Source organism: Sipha flava, unplaced genomic scaffold, assembly GCF_003268045.1.
Source record: "Sipha flava isolate LNK unplaced genomic scaffold, YSA_version1 107_pilon_pilon, whole genome shotgun sequence".
In the NCBI taxonomy this organism is placed as follows: domain Eukaryota; kingdom Metazoa; phylum Arthropoda; class Insecta; order Hemiptera; family Aphididae; genus Sipha; species Sipha flava.
This window is the reverse complement of record NW_020271724.1, coordinates 675,810-689,605: the sequence shown is the minus strand read 5'-3', so window position 1 is coordinate 689,605 and position 13,796 is coordinate 675,810. Positions and strand designations below refer to the sequence as shown.

At 25.9% G+C, this 13,796-nt stretch overlaps 2 protein-coding genes across 3 annotated transcripts in view; one reads left to right on the top strand and one right to left on the bottom strand.

Moving 5' to 3' along the window:
• The window catches only part of LOC112685423 (probable cationic amino acid transporter), a 107,923-nt gene that overhangs the window by 34,692 nt on the left and 59,435 nt on the right, over positions 1–13,796 (top strand). For both annotated transcript variants that reach the window (XM_025557299.1, XM_025557292.1), the window contains exon 2: positions 11,546–11,731. In XM_025557299.1, coding sequence (XP_025413084.1) covers positions 11,585–11,731 — 147 coding nt within the window. In that variant the 5' untranslated portion in view covers positions 11,546–11,584. The remainder of the gene's footprint in view (positions 1–11,545; positions 11,732–13,796) is intronic.
• On the bottom strand, positions 7,188–8,447 carry LOC112685647 (craniofacial development protein 2-like). Its single transcript, XM_025557586.1, has one exon. It carries the CDS (start codon positions 8,445–8,447, stop codon positions 7,188–7,190), a length of 1,260 nt encoding a protein of 419 aa, XP_025413371.1.

Below are 13,796 nucleotides of genomic sequence, written 5' to 3'. Positions count from 1 at the left end.
CTATGAATGACAACCCATGCATAGCCTCCGCAAACCTTCAAACTCACCTAGACCTTATGGAGAATTGGTATACCAAATGGAGATTTAAATTAAACCATAGCAAGTCTATACACACCACCTTTACGCTTAGACCAGCTCTTACCCCTGAGGTAACTCTGTACGGTGCTCCAATTCCATCCTCTCCTTCAGTTAAATACCTTGGTCTTACATTAGATAAAAGATTAACTTGGGCCCACCATATTAGAGCAAAAAGACTTTCACTGAACAACCGCTTTCGTATCCTCAAACCTCTAGTCTCTAATAAACACACCTCCCTTCATGTCAAACTCCTTATCTACAAAACACTACTGAAACCAATATGGACGTACGGGATACAGCTATGGGGAAGTGCAAAAAAGACAAATTTAAATAAAATTCAATGTTTTCAAAACATTGCGCTAAGAAAATTAATAAATGCTCCCCCATACATATCTAACCATACTCTCCATACAGACCTAAAATTAAAAACTATCCACGAGGAAGCCAAACACTTTTACAAAAGATTCCACAACCGTCTTTCCTCCCACTCAAATCCTTTAATTAAAAACCTTTCCTCCCTCTCAATCCCCGGCAGTCCTCCTAGACGATTAAAACGTGAATGGTGTAGAGACCTGTTACAAATTTTAATATAGAAAAAAAAAAAATACTAACTTATTAAATATATTTAATTCATTTACATTTTTCATATAAACTATCAACATTTAAGTGTCATCATTGGGTGGCTTCTTTATTCACTTTTTGTATTTTGTATACTCATGTAATCTGTACCCCTTATCATATATGCTTATTGTGTCGTTTGATATAGATTGTATATTACGTATTAAAATAAAAAAATAAAAAAAAAAAAAAAAAATTTATTTAAAATATTTTCATATAAAATTATAAATTAAAATTTGATCGATTCTAGTATATGAATATATATATATTTTTTTATGGACATGAGCATATTTATATTTGCAGTAATATATGACTATTTTTTTAAGCACAAGATTTTATCGTTAAATTGTTTTGATAAGGGTGTTTTACAGTTAACATTAAATAAATGTTGCATTAGGAATGATAATGTATAGTTTAAATATATTTACAAAACATCCTGTATTGAATTGAATTTCAAATCATATTAATTAGTTACATTGAAAATACATATTTCATATTTGTTTTCAGAAATTGTATATCACTGTGTTTGTGCCTTCAAATATTATATGAAACTTTATTATCACAATTTCTGTGATTCAAAAATCTAAGTGTTTATTTCATAATCGATTTATACTGTTTTAAGTTATTTACACCTAATTTATTGCATTCTAATTTATACAATTTTCATTCTAATTATTTTTGAAATTTGTTAAAATTTAATTTTTGTTGTAACTGTTTTAATAGGATATTACTAAAACTTTATGAGTTATATTTGACCCATATATACATGAATTGCAACAGAAATTTTGCTCAGATTTAAATATAGTTTGAATTTCGTTTTTCAGGATATAACAATTTGATTTAAATCATGCTTAGACTTTCTAAAAACGGTTTTATTCACCAGGCTAATAATTGGTTTTACAAAACCTTAATACGATATTGGTTCAGATATTTTACGAGTATATATTTATTAATTAAATTATTATTATTTAATATTAGTTCTTATACTTATAAAGTACACTTAGTTTATAATCATAACTATAAGTTTGTACTATATTTAAATAAAATTATATTACTTTATTATTTTTTTTCTGTTTAGTTTGGCTTTGTTATTTTTATATTTTAAAATATGATATGAGTTAATGCATCAAGTAAATATGATGAAAAATCAGTACGTATCCGTACACTAGTCAGACAATTTATGTCCAACAATAAAACATAAGTATGAAAATATATATAAAGATTTAAATAAAAGTATAGTAATCATTATAAGATTGTATCAATGATCAATGGTGTTGAAATGATGCTAATTTTATTTGCCTGTGTTTAGTATTCATTAACTCTTATTGTACATTATTTTGTTGTTGAAGTACGAATATATGTACGTTGCTTAATATTTACGATAAGTGTCAGAAACATTCCGTAAAGCATAATAACTATAAACTGATCTTATTTATCTAACCATTAGTTATAATATATTCAAAAGATTCCAGTTGATGTATAACTTTTGCATCGAATACTAAGAATGAGAGCAAATTCATCCTGAATTTTTAAAAAATGAGCATATTATATAAGTAATAGTATAAGTAAGGTCGAATTGTTTGTTATAAAACTGTATTTTATTCACTGGATTCAAAATAATTTTATACTCATTTCGTATTTTTTGTTTTGTAAATTATTAATTAAATTTAAAAAATCAATTTGATCGAAAAAATGAATTTTGCAATAAATATAATAATTTTAATTCAATAGCGAGTTAGAAATTAATAGTTTGATTTTTCGTGTCCAAACATGATCTTAGAAAACTTTCGTTATATGTTGGTTTTAATTTTTTTACACACATTTAAGTTGTATTTTAAAAATGTCATGTATACATTTTTTGTTGACTGAAAAATTAAAAAAACTTCGACAATTTGTATTGAATCGTTATCCTTATCGAATCCTTATAATTTTTGGGATTTATATTAAAAACAGTAGGAAATAATAAATATATATTTCCTAATATATAATCATGAAAACGTATTGGATTAGGATTGCATTCAATCTGTAATGAATATTTTTTCTACAAATATAATTTTTCTGTTCATATTATTTATGAGCTACTAAATATTTTATACGCTCAATAATATTGAAACAACGTCGAGATTTATACTGAGATGTAAATCTTTTTTTTGTGCATTCAAATTTTTTTCATTCTACAAAACATTGAAACTTATGGGCAGTTATTTTTTGTAGTTACAATTTAACTTAAAAAGAGTAAATATTTAAATTTTTACAATACAATTGTTTTTAGTATATAAAAGTGATTTTAATTTTACACGTGAATCGTTATTAGGAACAAAATTGGTAACATTATATTCCACAGTTATTTCAGTCCATATAGTCTAATTAGATTTTGAGAGAAAATAAATAATTCATTATAAATTGTGAAGGAAATTTATAAATTTATATTTTTATAAACACATTTGTAATTTAAAATATTATTTTCTTAATAATTATGTCGAAAATTATGTAATAACAATAATGGGAACAAATCAAATCGCCATGCCCAGACCGGTTTTGGTATTTAGCAGTATTAACTTATCTTTGATATTATAGTACTAAATTGTTGTTCGTATTGATGCATTGAAATTAAGCCGGAAGTAGTAATTAATACAGATATCGTATATTATATAAATTAGATTCGTCTAAAGCTTATAATTAAAATAAGGTGTTTTATAATATTTTGTTTTAAAATAGCTTAACGTTTTTGTTTAAAACGTTTGTTACAAATCATAAAAAGTTTATACGAGCATCAGGGAATAATTTATCATTTTAATTTTTAAAATTTGTTAGAGTAGAAAAATTATAATTACATTAAAAATTAGTTAATAATGGCAGAACAATAGATTTAAGGCACCTAATTTTTATAAAAGATTGTCTATATGTATAACATCAAGGAATGTTAGAATACATTTGGGATCCTAAACACCGGGGGGTACATAAGAAGTAGTACATATACTAGTCCGGTATTGAAAAAATGTAGGTAATACACTGGTTGAATCCTGGATTTTTTTTTTTTTTTGGATATCATCACTGTGAATACTTAATCGTGTACCGGTTTACCCATAATAAATAACTACTTTTATGTAAAGGTTAAATTTTATTTTCTGTTTATCAGTTAAATTTGGTATAATTGCTTATATATTTTTATCATCACTGAAGTTAAACCATATTTCAAACTCTTGAAACTCTTTCAAATCATATTTCATATTACTATTATTATTATTATACTGTATGTATTTATGCTTTGACTAACTATTTAAAATATTTTCATTTTTATTACACTATAATGCATTTTATGAAATTTTAGTGATATATATTTTTATAAAATTTGGAAAAAAACATTTATAATCATACGTTAGGTAAAAATATATATTAGATATTCCTAATAATGTTAAAATTGAAAATATAATGTGATTGTAATCTACCTAAAGTCATCCAAGACATAATTATTATAAATATTTTAAAACTCAGAACTCATTTCATATGTAGACAAATAACAAATTCTATAATCGTCCATTGTTATTTATGGTGCTTTTAAAGCATCGTAGTAAAAATGATAAATATTAGGTATTTTATATTAACTTATTTTTATAAAAATGTAGTACAAAATTTACTGTCTACAATAAAAAAAAACTATTATAATTTAATAATAATTACTTAGTTCAGTTTGAATTTTCATAAAAAATGTATTTAATAATATTTATAATTATTTCATTGACAGTTTAATTTGTTATGTAAATATTAAAAGATATACGTAATAATTTATTAGAGAATTCTATAATTATAAGATATTTATATTAATAATTTTACACTTCATTAGCTTAGTACTTTCTACTATTAAAAATAAAGTGATTTATAATGTAAATTATGAATTAAATTAAAATAAGTTTTTAAGTGACCAAATAATTTTATATGAACTATATAAAAATTATTAAAGTGTTGATTTTGTAATGTTGATTCTAAAACCTAAGAATATATTTTTAAACAGCATTTGATTATATCCGTGAAAAAAAATGAAAATAGTTATTCCGATTCATTACAGTGTAATGAATAATCATTTCGTATGAAATAACACTTAAAAACAAAGTGAAAAAAGTAAATCCTTCATCTATTGTATTCCTCTTAAGATCAGTAACAATATGCATGACTTCAAAATGAACGCCACCGTTCTAGCTCTGAATCATGGTATAAATTAACAACAAAAGAAATTAAAGCTTTTAAAAAATGAGTGATAGATATAAGTGTAATAAAAAAAAGTTTTTTTAAGTTTTTTGCTGGTTGTTTTTTTCTTGATTTATGGTACAAATTGTGATTTAGAGTTAACATTTTCTTAGAAGAATTATTACCAAATAAAAATAAATATATAATTATACATAATTATAATTATACATACAAATGATAAATGACTAAATATTAAAAACAAAAACCTATGTATTTTGATAAAATTTGCTATTTTATGTAGGTGTTAGAATTGTGTAGAAAATAGAAAATAAGTAATTTATAATTTAATTAGAACATTAGGCTTCATACATTTTTTTACTTTCTAACTTAGACAACCGAGAAAAATATTTGTTTAATATTTTATACTAGTCTGGTCAAGATAAAAATAGATACAATAATACTATTTTCTCTATTCGTTTATTCGTTTTGTTTTAAATACAAAATTCAAGTAAAAATTTTTTTATTCTGTGATTATTTCTTTTCGTAATTAAAATTAAATTAAAATCATCATATCGTTTTCTCAGTTATCACATAGGATGATGTTAAAATGATCACTCTTTCTTTTTTTTTTTTTTTTTTGTGATCAACCCTAAGGTTGGTTTTGCAATTTTCCGAAATTTCTCCATTCATCTCTATTTTCAGCTAGCCTCTTCAGCTCCTTATAGTTTGCTAGACCCGCATCGGAGATCATCCTTTTGATATAAGACGTTCTTGGTCGTCCTCGATCTCTTTTGCCATTCATCTTCCCTTCTATTATAATATACAGAAGCTCTTCTTCGTGTCTTAAGACATGACCAATCATATTCCATCTTCTTTCTTTTATGGTGCTAAGTATCTTCCTGGTTTCATTTATTTCGTTTAAAACGTTTTCGTTAGTTCATCTTTCTATCCAGCTTACTTGCAACATTCTTCTCCAGCACCACATCTCGAAGCTTTCAAGGAACTTTTGTTCCGCTTTGTTTAATATCCATGTTTCGCATCCATAAAGTGCGACACTCCACATATATACCTTTATCAGCCATTTCTTCATACGTATACTCATGCTTTGAGAGCACAGTAGGTTCCTTTTGTTCATGAATGCTGTTTTTGCTTGAGCGATCCTTGCTTTTATTTCCATAGTACATTTTCCATCTTGGCTAATTATACTACTTAGATGTCTAAAGTTTTCCACTTGATCGAGAATGTGGTTATCAATTTTTATTCTTAATCTATGAATACGATTCTTTTTTTGACACATCATTACCTTGGTTTTATTCCAATTGATTTTAAGGTGATAATTTTGGAAGCCCCTTGCTATTTCTTCTAACGCTCTTTTGAGATCGTTTTCGCTGGTTGCAACAATAGCTATGTCATCGGCGAATCTTAAAAATGATATCAATTCTCCTCTTACTGTCACTCCAATTTTATTTGGCTTTTGCAGACTTGTCTGACACTTTTATTATAGCTAATTGCTCTTTGTATATGTTGTATATTAACTATCTGTCTCTATAATCAATGTCTATTTCTTCTAATGTCTTAAAAAGTTCCTTCCAGGGAACTGTGTCAAATGCCTCCAGATCGATAAATACGATAAATGTATCGTTGTTAAATTCGATCTGTTTTTCAATTAATGTTCTTAGGCTTAAGATCGCTTCTCTAGTACCCTTGTTTCTTTTAAATCCGAATTGATCATTATTTAATTGCCTTTCAATTTTATGTTCTATCCGGTTACCTATTATTTTTACTAGGATTTTAGCCGAGTGTATCATCAGACTCAGGGTTCTATATTCATTGCATTTTTCAGCTGTTGCTTTCTTGGAGAGAGTAACTATAATGTTTTTTTTTAAATCTTCCGGTATTTCTCCAGTTATATAGATGTCATTAACCAATTTAAATAATTCGTTCTGGATTTTTGTACCTGCATTTTGGATCAGTTCTGTTGATATATTGTCTACACCTGGGGATTTCCTAGTTTTCTTCATTTTAAGGACTTGGTTGAATTCTTCCCTTAGGATTGGTGCACCCTCATAATCTGGATTACTTTTATTATGAAGGCTTGTTATCTCTTCACCCTGATACAGAACTTCAAGATATTGTTTCCATCTATTAGCAATGTTTTCGTTGTCTATTAGTAGATTTCCGTTTTCATATCTTATTTTATTGTTAACTTTGGTTTTATTACTGACAAATTTTTTTATTGCATTGAACGCTTGGTCCATTTTGTTTTCTTTTAGTAATAGTTCTACTTCATGACATCTGTCTTCCAGCTATTTTTCCCTTGCTTCTTTTGCATTTCTGTTTATTTTGTTTTTAAGTTCTTTATATTTTCTTATTCCCTGGTTGTCTTTGGAGTTTTTGTACTTTCTTCTTTCCTCAATATCTTTTAGAATTTGTTCATTTATCCATGGTTTTTTGGGATCTAACGTATTTATTATAAGAGTTTTATTGGCCGCATTATGTATAGTTTCTTTGATTGCTTCCCATCTTATATTTATTGAGTCATTTTGTGAGGGTGCTTTGAATGTTTTACTGATGCATGATTCATAGGCTAACGCTGTATTCCGATCTTTTAGCATATTCACGTCATATCTTCTTTCCTTTTGTGTAGGTTTATTCAGTTTTTTATATGTAACATTGCTTTTCATCATTAAGAGATTATGGTCGCTGTCCACATCGGCGCCTGGGTAAGTTTTACATCTCCGAACTTGGTTTCTGAAGCGTTTTCTTATCAATATATAGTCGATTTGGTATCGTCCAATGTCCCCTGGCATTTTCCACGTATACCTTTTTTTCCGATGAATGTTTTGGTATGTGTTTGTTATGACTAAGTCATATTGTTTGCAGTAATCTATAAGTCGGTCTCCCCTTTCGTTTCTTGTACCCAATCCATAGGTTCCTACTACTTGCCCATCAACACCTTCACCTACAACAGCGTTCCAATCCCCTATTATTATTAAGTTGTCACTTCCTTTCGTTAATTTACAGAGTTCCTCGAGTCCTGCGTACATTTCTTCTATATCGTTGTACTCTGCTTCAGTTGTTGGGAAATATACTTGAATTATTACGATATCGCTGGGTTCAGCTTTGAATTTCACCATTATAAGTCTGTCATTGTACGCTATCTTATTTATCACTTGTTTTCCCCATTTCTTGTTTATTATTACTCCAACTCCGGCCCTTCCTGTTCTTTCACCTCCAGAGTAAATAACATGGTAATCATCGGACCAGAAATCTCCGTTTCCCGCCCATCGTGTTTCACTTACACCCAATATATCTATGTTTAACCTTGTCATTTCAACTTTAATATTTTCCAGCTTTCCAGTATTCAGCATAGTTCTCACATTCCACGTTCCAATGTTTTGGCAAGGCTTTCGCTTGCTAACGACCTGAGAAGCCTTGCTTCTTCTCCTGCCGAGACAACTGATATTTTCGAATATATCTGGTCTAGTAACTTCCATCTCTTCATAACTTCGATTCATATTGCTTACTAGGAGTTCTAATGTGGTAGTATCCTTCTCCTTCCACATCGCAGTTGACAGACCAGTGATTGGAATATGCCCAAACTGCCTCCGTCAAATCCTTCCATTGCCGTTAGTTCTGTTGTAAAACTCGCCAATGGTCGGTAGTAGCGGTTACTGCTGCCCTCCGCTACCTCCTTTTAATCGCCTTCTACGATAAGCAGAAGTTACTGTGGGTGTATTCTAATCCCCAACCCCACAGGGGAGGATCACTTTTTATACAATAATAATACATGTGGCCGTGATAGAACGATGGTGGAAGTTCCTACAGTTCATGTAATATTTTTTACTACACATAATATTAAAAAAGTGCAAGATGATTTTTTTTTTAATATAAATAATAATTTCATAAATTTTAATTAACAAGTGTCTCTGTAAGTTATAGTTTTAAATTTATTGTAAGAATAGAAAATTATGATTTAAAATTTACTTGACGAATAGTAGAGTGGAGAATATTAAAAAAAAAGTAATTTTAATTTTGAACGAAAAATAAAACTTATGAAGTATGAATGTATGCTGTCTAATTATTTATGGAAGGTAATTTAAAATTATATTATACGTTAAAAGTTAAATTATAATTCAAATCGTCGTACGGTATTTAATAATGAATTTGTGAGTTGCGGTGATACGGTCGTTGTTTTTTATGGCTATTTACGTCCCACCAGCTCAACAAAGTCGGATCAATGAAAATTGTGACGTCAGAATGTGTAAAATGTACGTATATGTATATTATTATACACGCAGAAACGCCTTAAACTTATGAATGAACTACGATGATGCTTATACTTCTTTACCTTTTATAAACAGTTTTATACATTAAAGTGTTTTTTTTTTTTTTGCCATAAGCCATGAAAGCTCTAGCCATTATTGTTGTATTAGAGAATTAGTAGGTTTTCTGCTATCGGTAGTGTAGTAGAATTACTAAATTACTGGTTGGTCACGAATCTACAGTAACACTGGAAGCAACGCCGTTAAACTAATCAGTTATTTATGTTATGTTGGAATTAAAATGTTAATGTTCGATGTTCTTTTTAAAAACTATGTAATTATAACTTCAGTCAGTTCATATTCAGAATATACTGGCTTTCCGTAATATTTGTATTTATTTGAAGAATTTAGTTTTATGAAAATATTTTTTATCGTTTTAAATTTTGTTGAGAAGTTTTAATGATAATTATGATAAAATTGATATCTGAACTTTGGTTTTTCTTCAGGAAATAAGCATTTTTAGATTCAGAGTGAAACACGGATTTTATTGATTTTACCATAGTGTATGTTTTTATTTTTTATAATTTCTTGGCCTGTCTGCACGATTTACAAGAAAAGAATTGTTCCGATCATCAATTTAGAATCAATATTAAAAAATTTTAATAATTATGTCTACTTTTTTTTCGTTGGCATGGTTATTTTCATGATATTTATTAAATTTTAATTAAAAGTGATGTTAAGTGTGTTATTGATTATAAAACTATAACTGTGAAATATATTTAATCTATTCTGTGCTCGATATCGATATTATAAAAGGTGATCTTTTTAAAATTGCCTTGCTTTTATTACTCCTGTATCTATAGTAAATGAATCATTCGCGTTATACGTAACTTCTTAAATTATTTTAGTATTACTATGATAACATACTTTTTATAAATAAATATAAAAAGCGATTTTTATAAGACAGCTTGGATAAAGTTTACTATCCAAATATCCTTTCTTCATCATTTTTTCCTATCTCAGATGGAATACTGGGGTATTTATTTATTCAAATATTTTTATATTTAAATTTTTATTTAATCTTTTGTCAACTTTTATGTTTTTTATTCAAAATTACTATCAAATAGATTTTTACCCATTTAAAATTATTGATAAACATTTAGAAAAACATTGTGACCTCTACCTTAAAATACAGAACAATTAACAGTAACAATAGTTTTTGAAGAATGATCTTTATAGTTCATGGTATTAAATGTACTGAAATATTATTATTCATTAGGTTACAAAAATATATTATACAATAAATACTTTTTAATGTACTTTAAAATGATATATTCTTTATTTTTTGATTAGCATTTAATGGAATTATATATTTTATAATTATTTATTATTTAGATTGATAAAGATGTTATGGTATTTTGTAATAAAAATAAATATATATGAATGTATATAATAAATCAATTTATTGTTAATGTTATTTTAAAATTAAATTACTGTTTTTTGATACTCATTTTTCACTGAAATCATCATGGTTTGTAATTTATTTTATATTCATTATAAGTAAATTTATCAGTTTACTTAATATATATTTTCTATTTATAAGCTGAGGCGATTTTTATCAATGGGAAATAGGAATGCAATAAGAAAAAAAACACATTTAAATGATTCATTTTTTTTTTTCATTTATTATAATTATAAAATGTTTCAGCATCTCTAGTGCTATTACAACTTTTTAGTTTTTACAATTTTGTTTGTTATAAATTTATTAATTACATAAATATTAATAGTGAGGGTATAAAATTATGTGTTAACACATATGAATATAATAAAAAGGTCTAGTATATTAATAATGATCCTCATTCTCTGACGATGAGTCTTCCGTGTCTATTAAGAGAATATCCTGGGGAAGCCGAGGCCACAGACGTCTATTGAGTGTTTTTCTTCCTATATTGTAATGACGAGCACTGTTCATGTTTTTTAGTTTGGCATGGAATGATTCATCAAAAATTCTTACACCTTGTATTATTTTAATAAAAAGTGGTTAGCCAATTACAGACAATAACGAATAAGAAACATAAAAAATTATAAATTATAGTGAAAAATTAGGAATATAAACAAGTTAAAAATTTAGTTATTATTCTGTAAACTTTCGAAAAATATTTAAAAAAAAAAAATCATTTAATTTAGTAAATTTTTATGCAGTTTTTATATGCATTTAAGTTTAGTCCAAGTATTAATTGCTACTATTTTGATTACTTAGAAAAACTCTGTTCATCTACATTAACAAATAATTTAGCATCTATATTATGATACGGTTTATATTGATACAAATATTGTATATATGACCAAAATGTTTTATTTTTAAAATTATGTTTAACATATATATATTTTTTTTTTAGACTTTCAAATATCGAATTAGTCGTGATAAGGAGATCACTATGTCGATTCCTAAACTACCAACAGACTTCCGAAGAGATGGGTTAGCCCTAATCTCTCGTATGGTTAGAACTAAAGACTTAGATAACCTTCAAGGTGAAGCTAGTCCACCAGGAAGATTTGATCCACACCATCCAACAAAGTTAAAAGTATGATTTTTTATTTTCAATATTATTTAGGAAAAATAATAACTTTAAAGAACATATTTTTTTAATGTAATGGTCATTTGTAAATTATGAATTATTCATTACATAAAATAATATGCATAAATAACTTGGTAATTTTTAAATAAATATGAAGTAAGTACATATTATTTATATTTACTATGATATTTCAGGTAAAAAGTCACTTATTAGTGAATTTAATATTTTAACTAAGAGTTTTCATAAATTTGGTTCAACATTTTTCTTTATGACCTTGCTATATTTTAAAATTAAATAAATTATAAGGAATAGGATATATTTTATTTTATTTTCATGAATAAACTAAAAAGTTAAGTACTTCTCTCATAAAAAAAAAAAAAAAAAATATAACTAAATATTCAAGTATTTTGTTGATTATTAAGCATCATCAAAGCTCCTAATATTTTATATTTTTGTTAAATAAAAACTTCTTTAAATCGTTTATATTTAGAAATTTATTTGACAAAAATTACCTCTTTGTTCAATATGAATAAGTGTTGTTCATCTACAGTATAATTGTGTTTATCTCAGACTGATATAGATTTGATTTGTTGGATTTTATAGTTTAATTTCAGTTGAAAAAAAAAAAGTTTTTTTTTTTTTATTTGAGATCATATTCATATGCTCCGAAGATTTACATTGATGGAAGACGTAGTTCTTTATACATTTTAGATTGTTGTAGATTTTTCAGATACATAGATTAAACATGCATTAGAAAATATCTAATTAAAGTATTATTTTTCTTCTAATCGCTTTTTGAAGTAGTATTTTATACTGATATAGAATGTGTATAATTTACGATAGTTGTTGACTAAAATAACTTAAAGTAAATATTAAATATTTAATACCAGCTACTTAGTTTTTTATTTATATCGGTCTTTTAGTAAAACATATTATGTTGTCTTTTGTAAACAATATTATTCATACTAAAAGTTAGAATATAATTTTTTTTCTTTATCACTATCAAAGGTTAATTAAAATGTGTAGGTGATAACCATTAAAAATTTCATTATGTTACGAAAATAAATAACAAATAAAAAAAATTACCAGATGGGATATTATTTTTATTCAAATTATACTAAAAGCAATGATATCGATTTGATTTAATAAGAAATAATATTAAAGATTGTTAGTTTCTTTTAAAATTACATTGATTTACAAACTGAAATACTATTATATTTAATTTTAGTGTGCTATTATCTTGATATGTTTGACTCATATACAATGTTTTATTGAATAGTTAATAATTTTAATTACATAAAATGGACTTAAATTTCAAAAGTCTTAATTATATTAATTAGTTATACAATAAACTTATGATATCATAGAAAATTTTAATAATTTTATAGTTAATACATATTTTTATAAAAATGCATAATAATATAATTAAATAGTTAACCAGATGAAAAAAAAAAATATTTATTTAGTATGAATTCGTTTTATTGCATACTAAAAAATAAATAAATATTATTTTGAAAATAATAATTTTTATAATTAAATTAGATTTATAATTTCGATAAAATTCAAATTTTAAATAAACAAAATTGTAAATTATAAAAATAGTTAACTCACTATTTGATTCCTCTATACTAGTGGTTCCTAATCTGTGCTTGACGGAGCTCTTATGGTTCCGAATTCATTTTTTGAGTGCTCCGTTCGTTTTATCACGGGAAATGTAATATTGTAAAATTATTGATTGTTATTTAAAACAACGAGTATATATACTTTTATAAGTGTCCATCAATTCAAATATCATTCATCAATACGTATACAAACAATATTAAAATCCCGATAGGAAAATATCATTTTTTCATCTCAGATAATACACATTCCCATTCCAGTTATTTTCCGACCAGGTACATTATATATAAATATTATATTAATTATACACTATTTTGTTTTGAATTTCCTCCTATAAAAATAAATATTATGTGTTATATGCTTTGTAAAACACAGGTAAATAAAACAATACTAAATGAAACGTTTTGAATCGGAGAAACGCACAAAAAAAACACAACTTATGATGAAAAAA

Bases quoted from the DNA above. Each gene is read 5' to 3' on its own strand.
- LOC112685647 (XM_025557586.1), bottom strand. From the start codon at position 8,447: ATGTGGAAGGAGAAGGATACTACCACATTAGAACTCCTAGTAAGCAAT.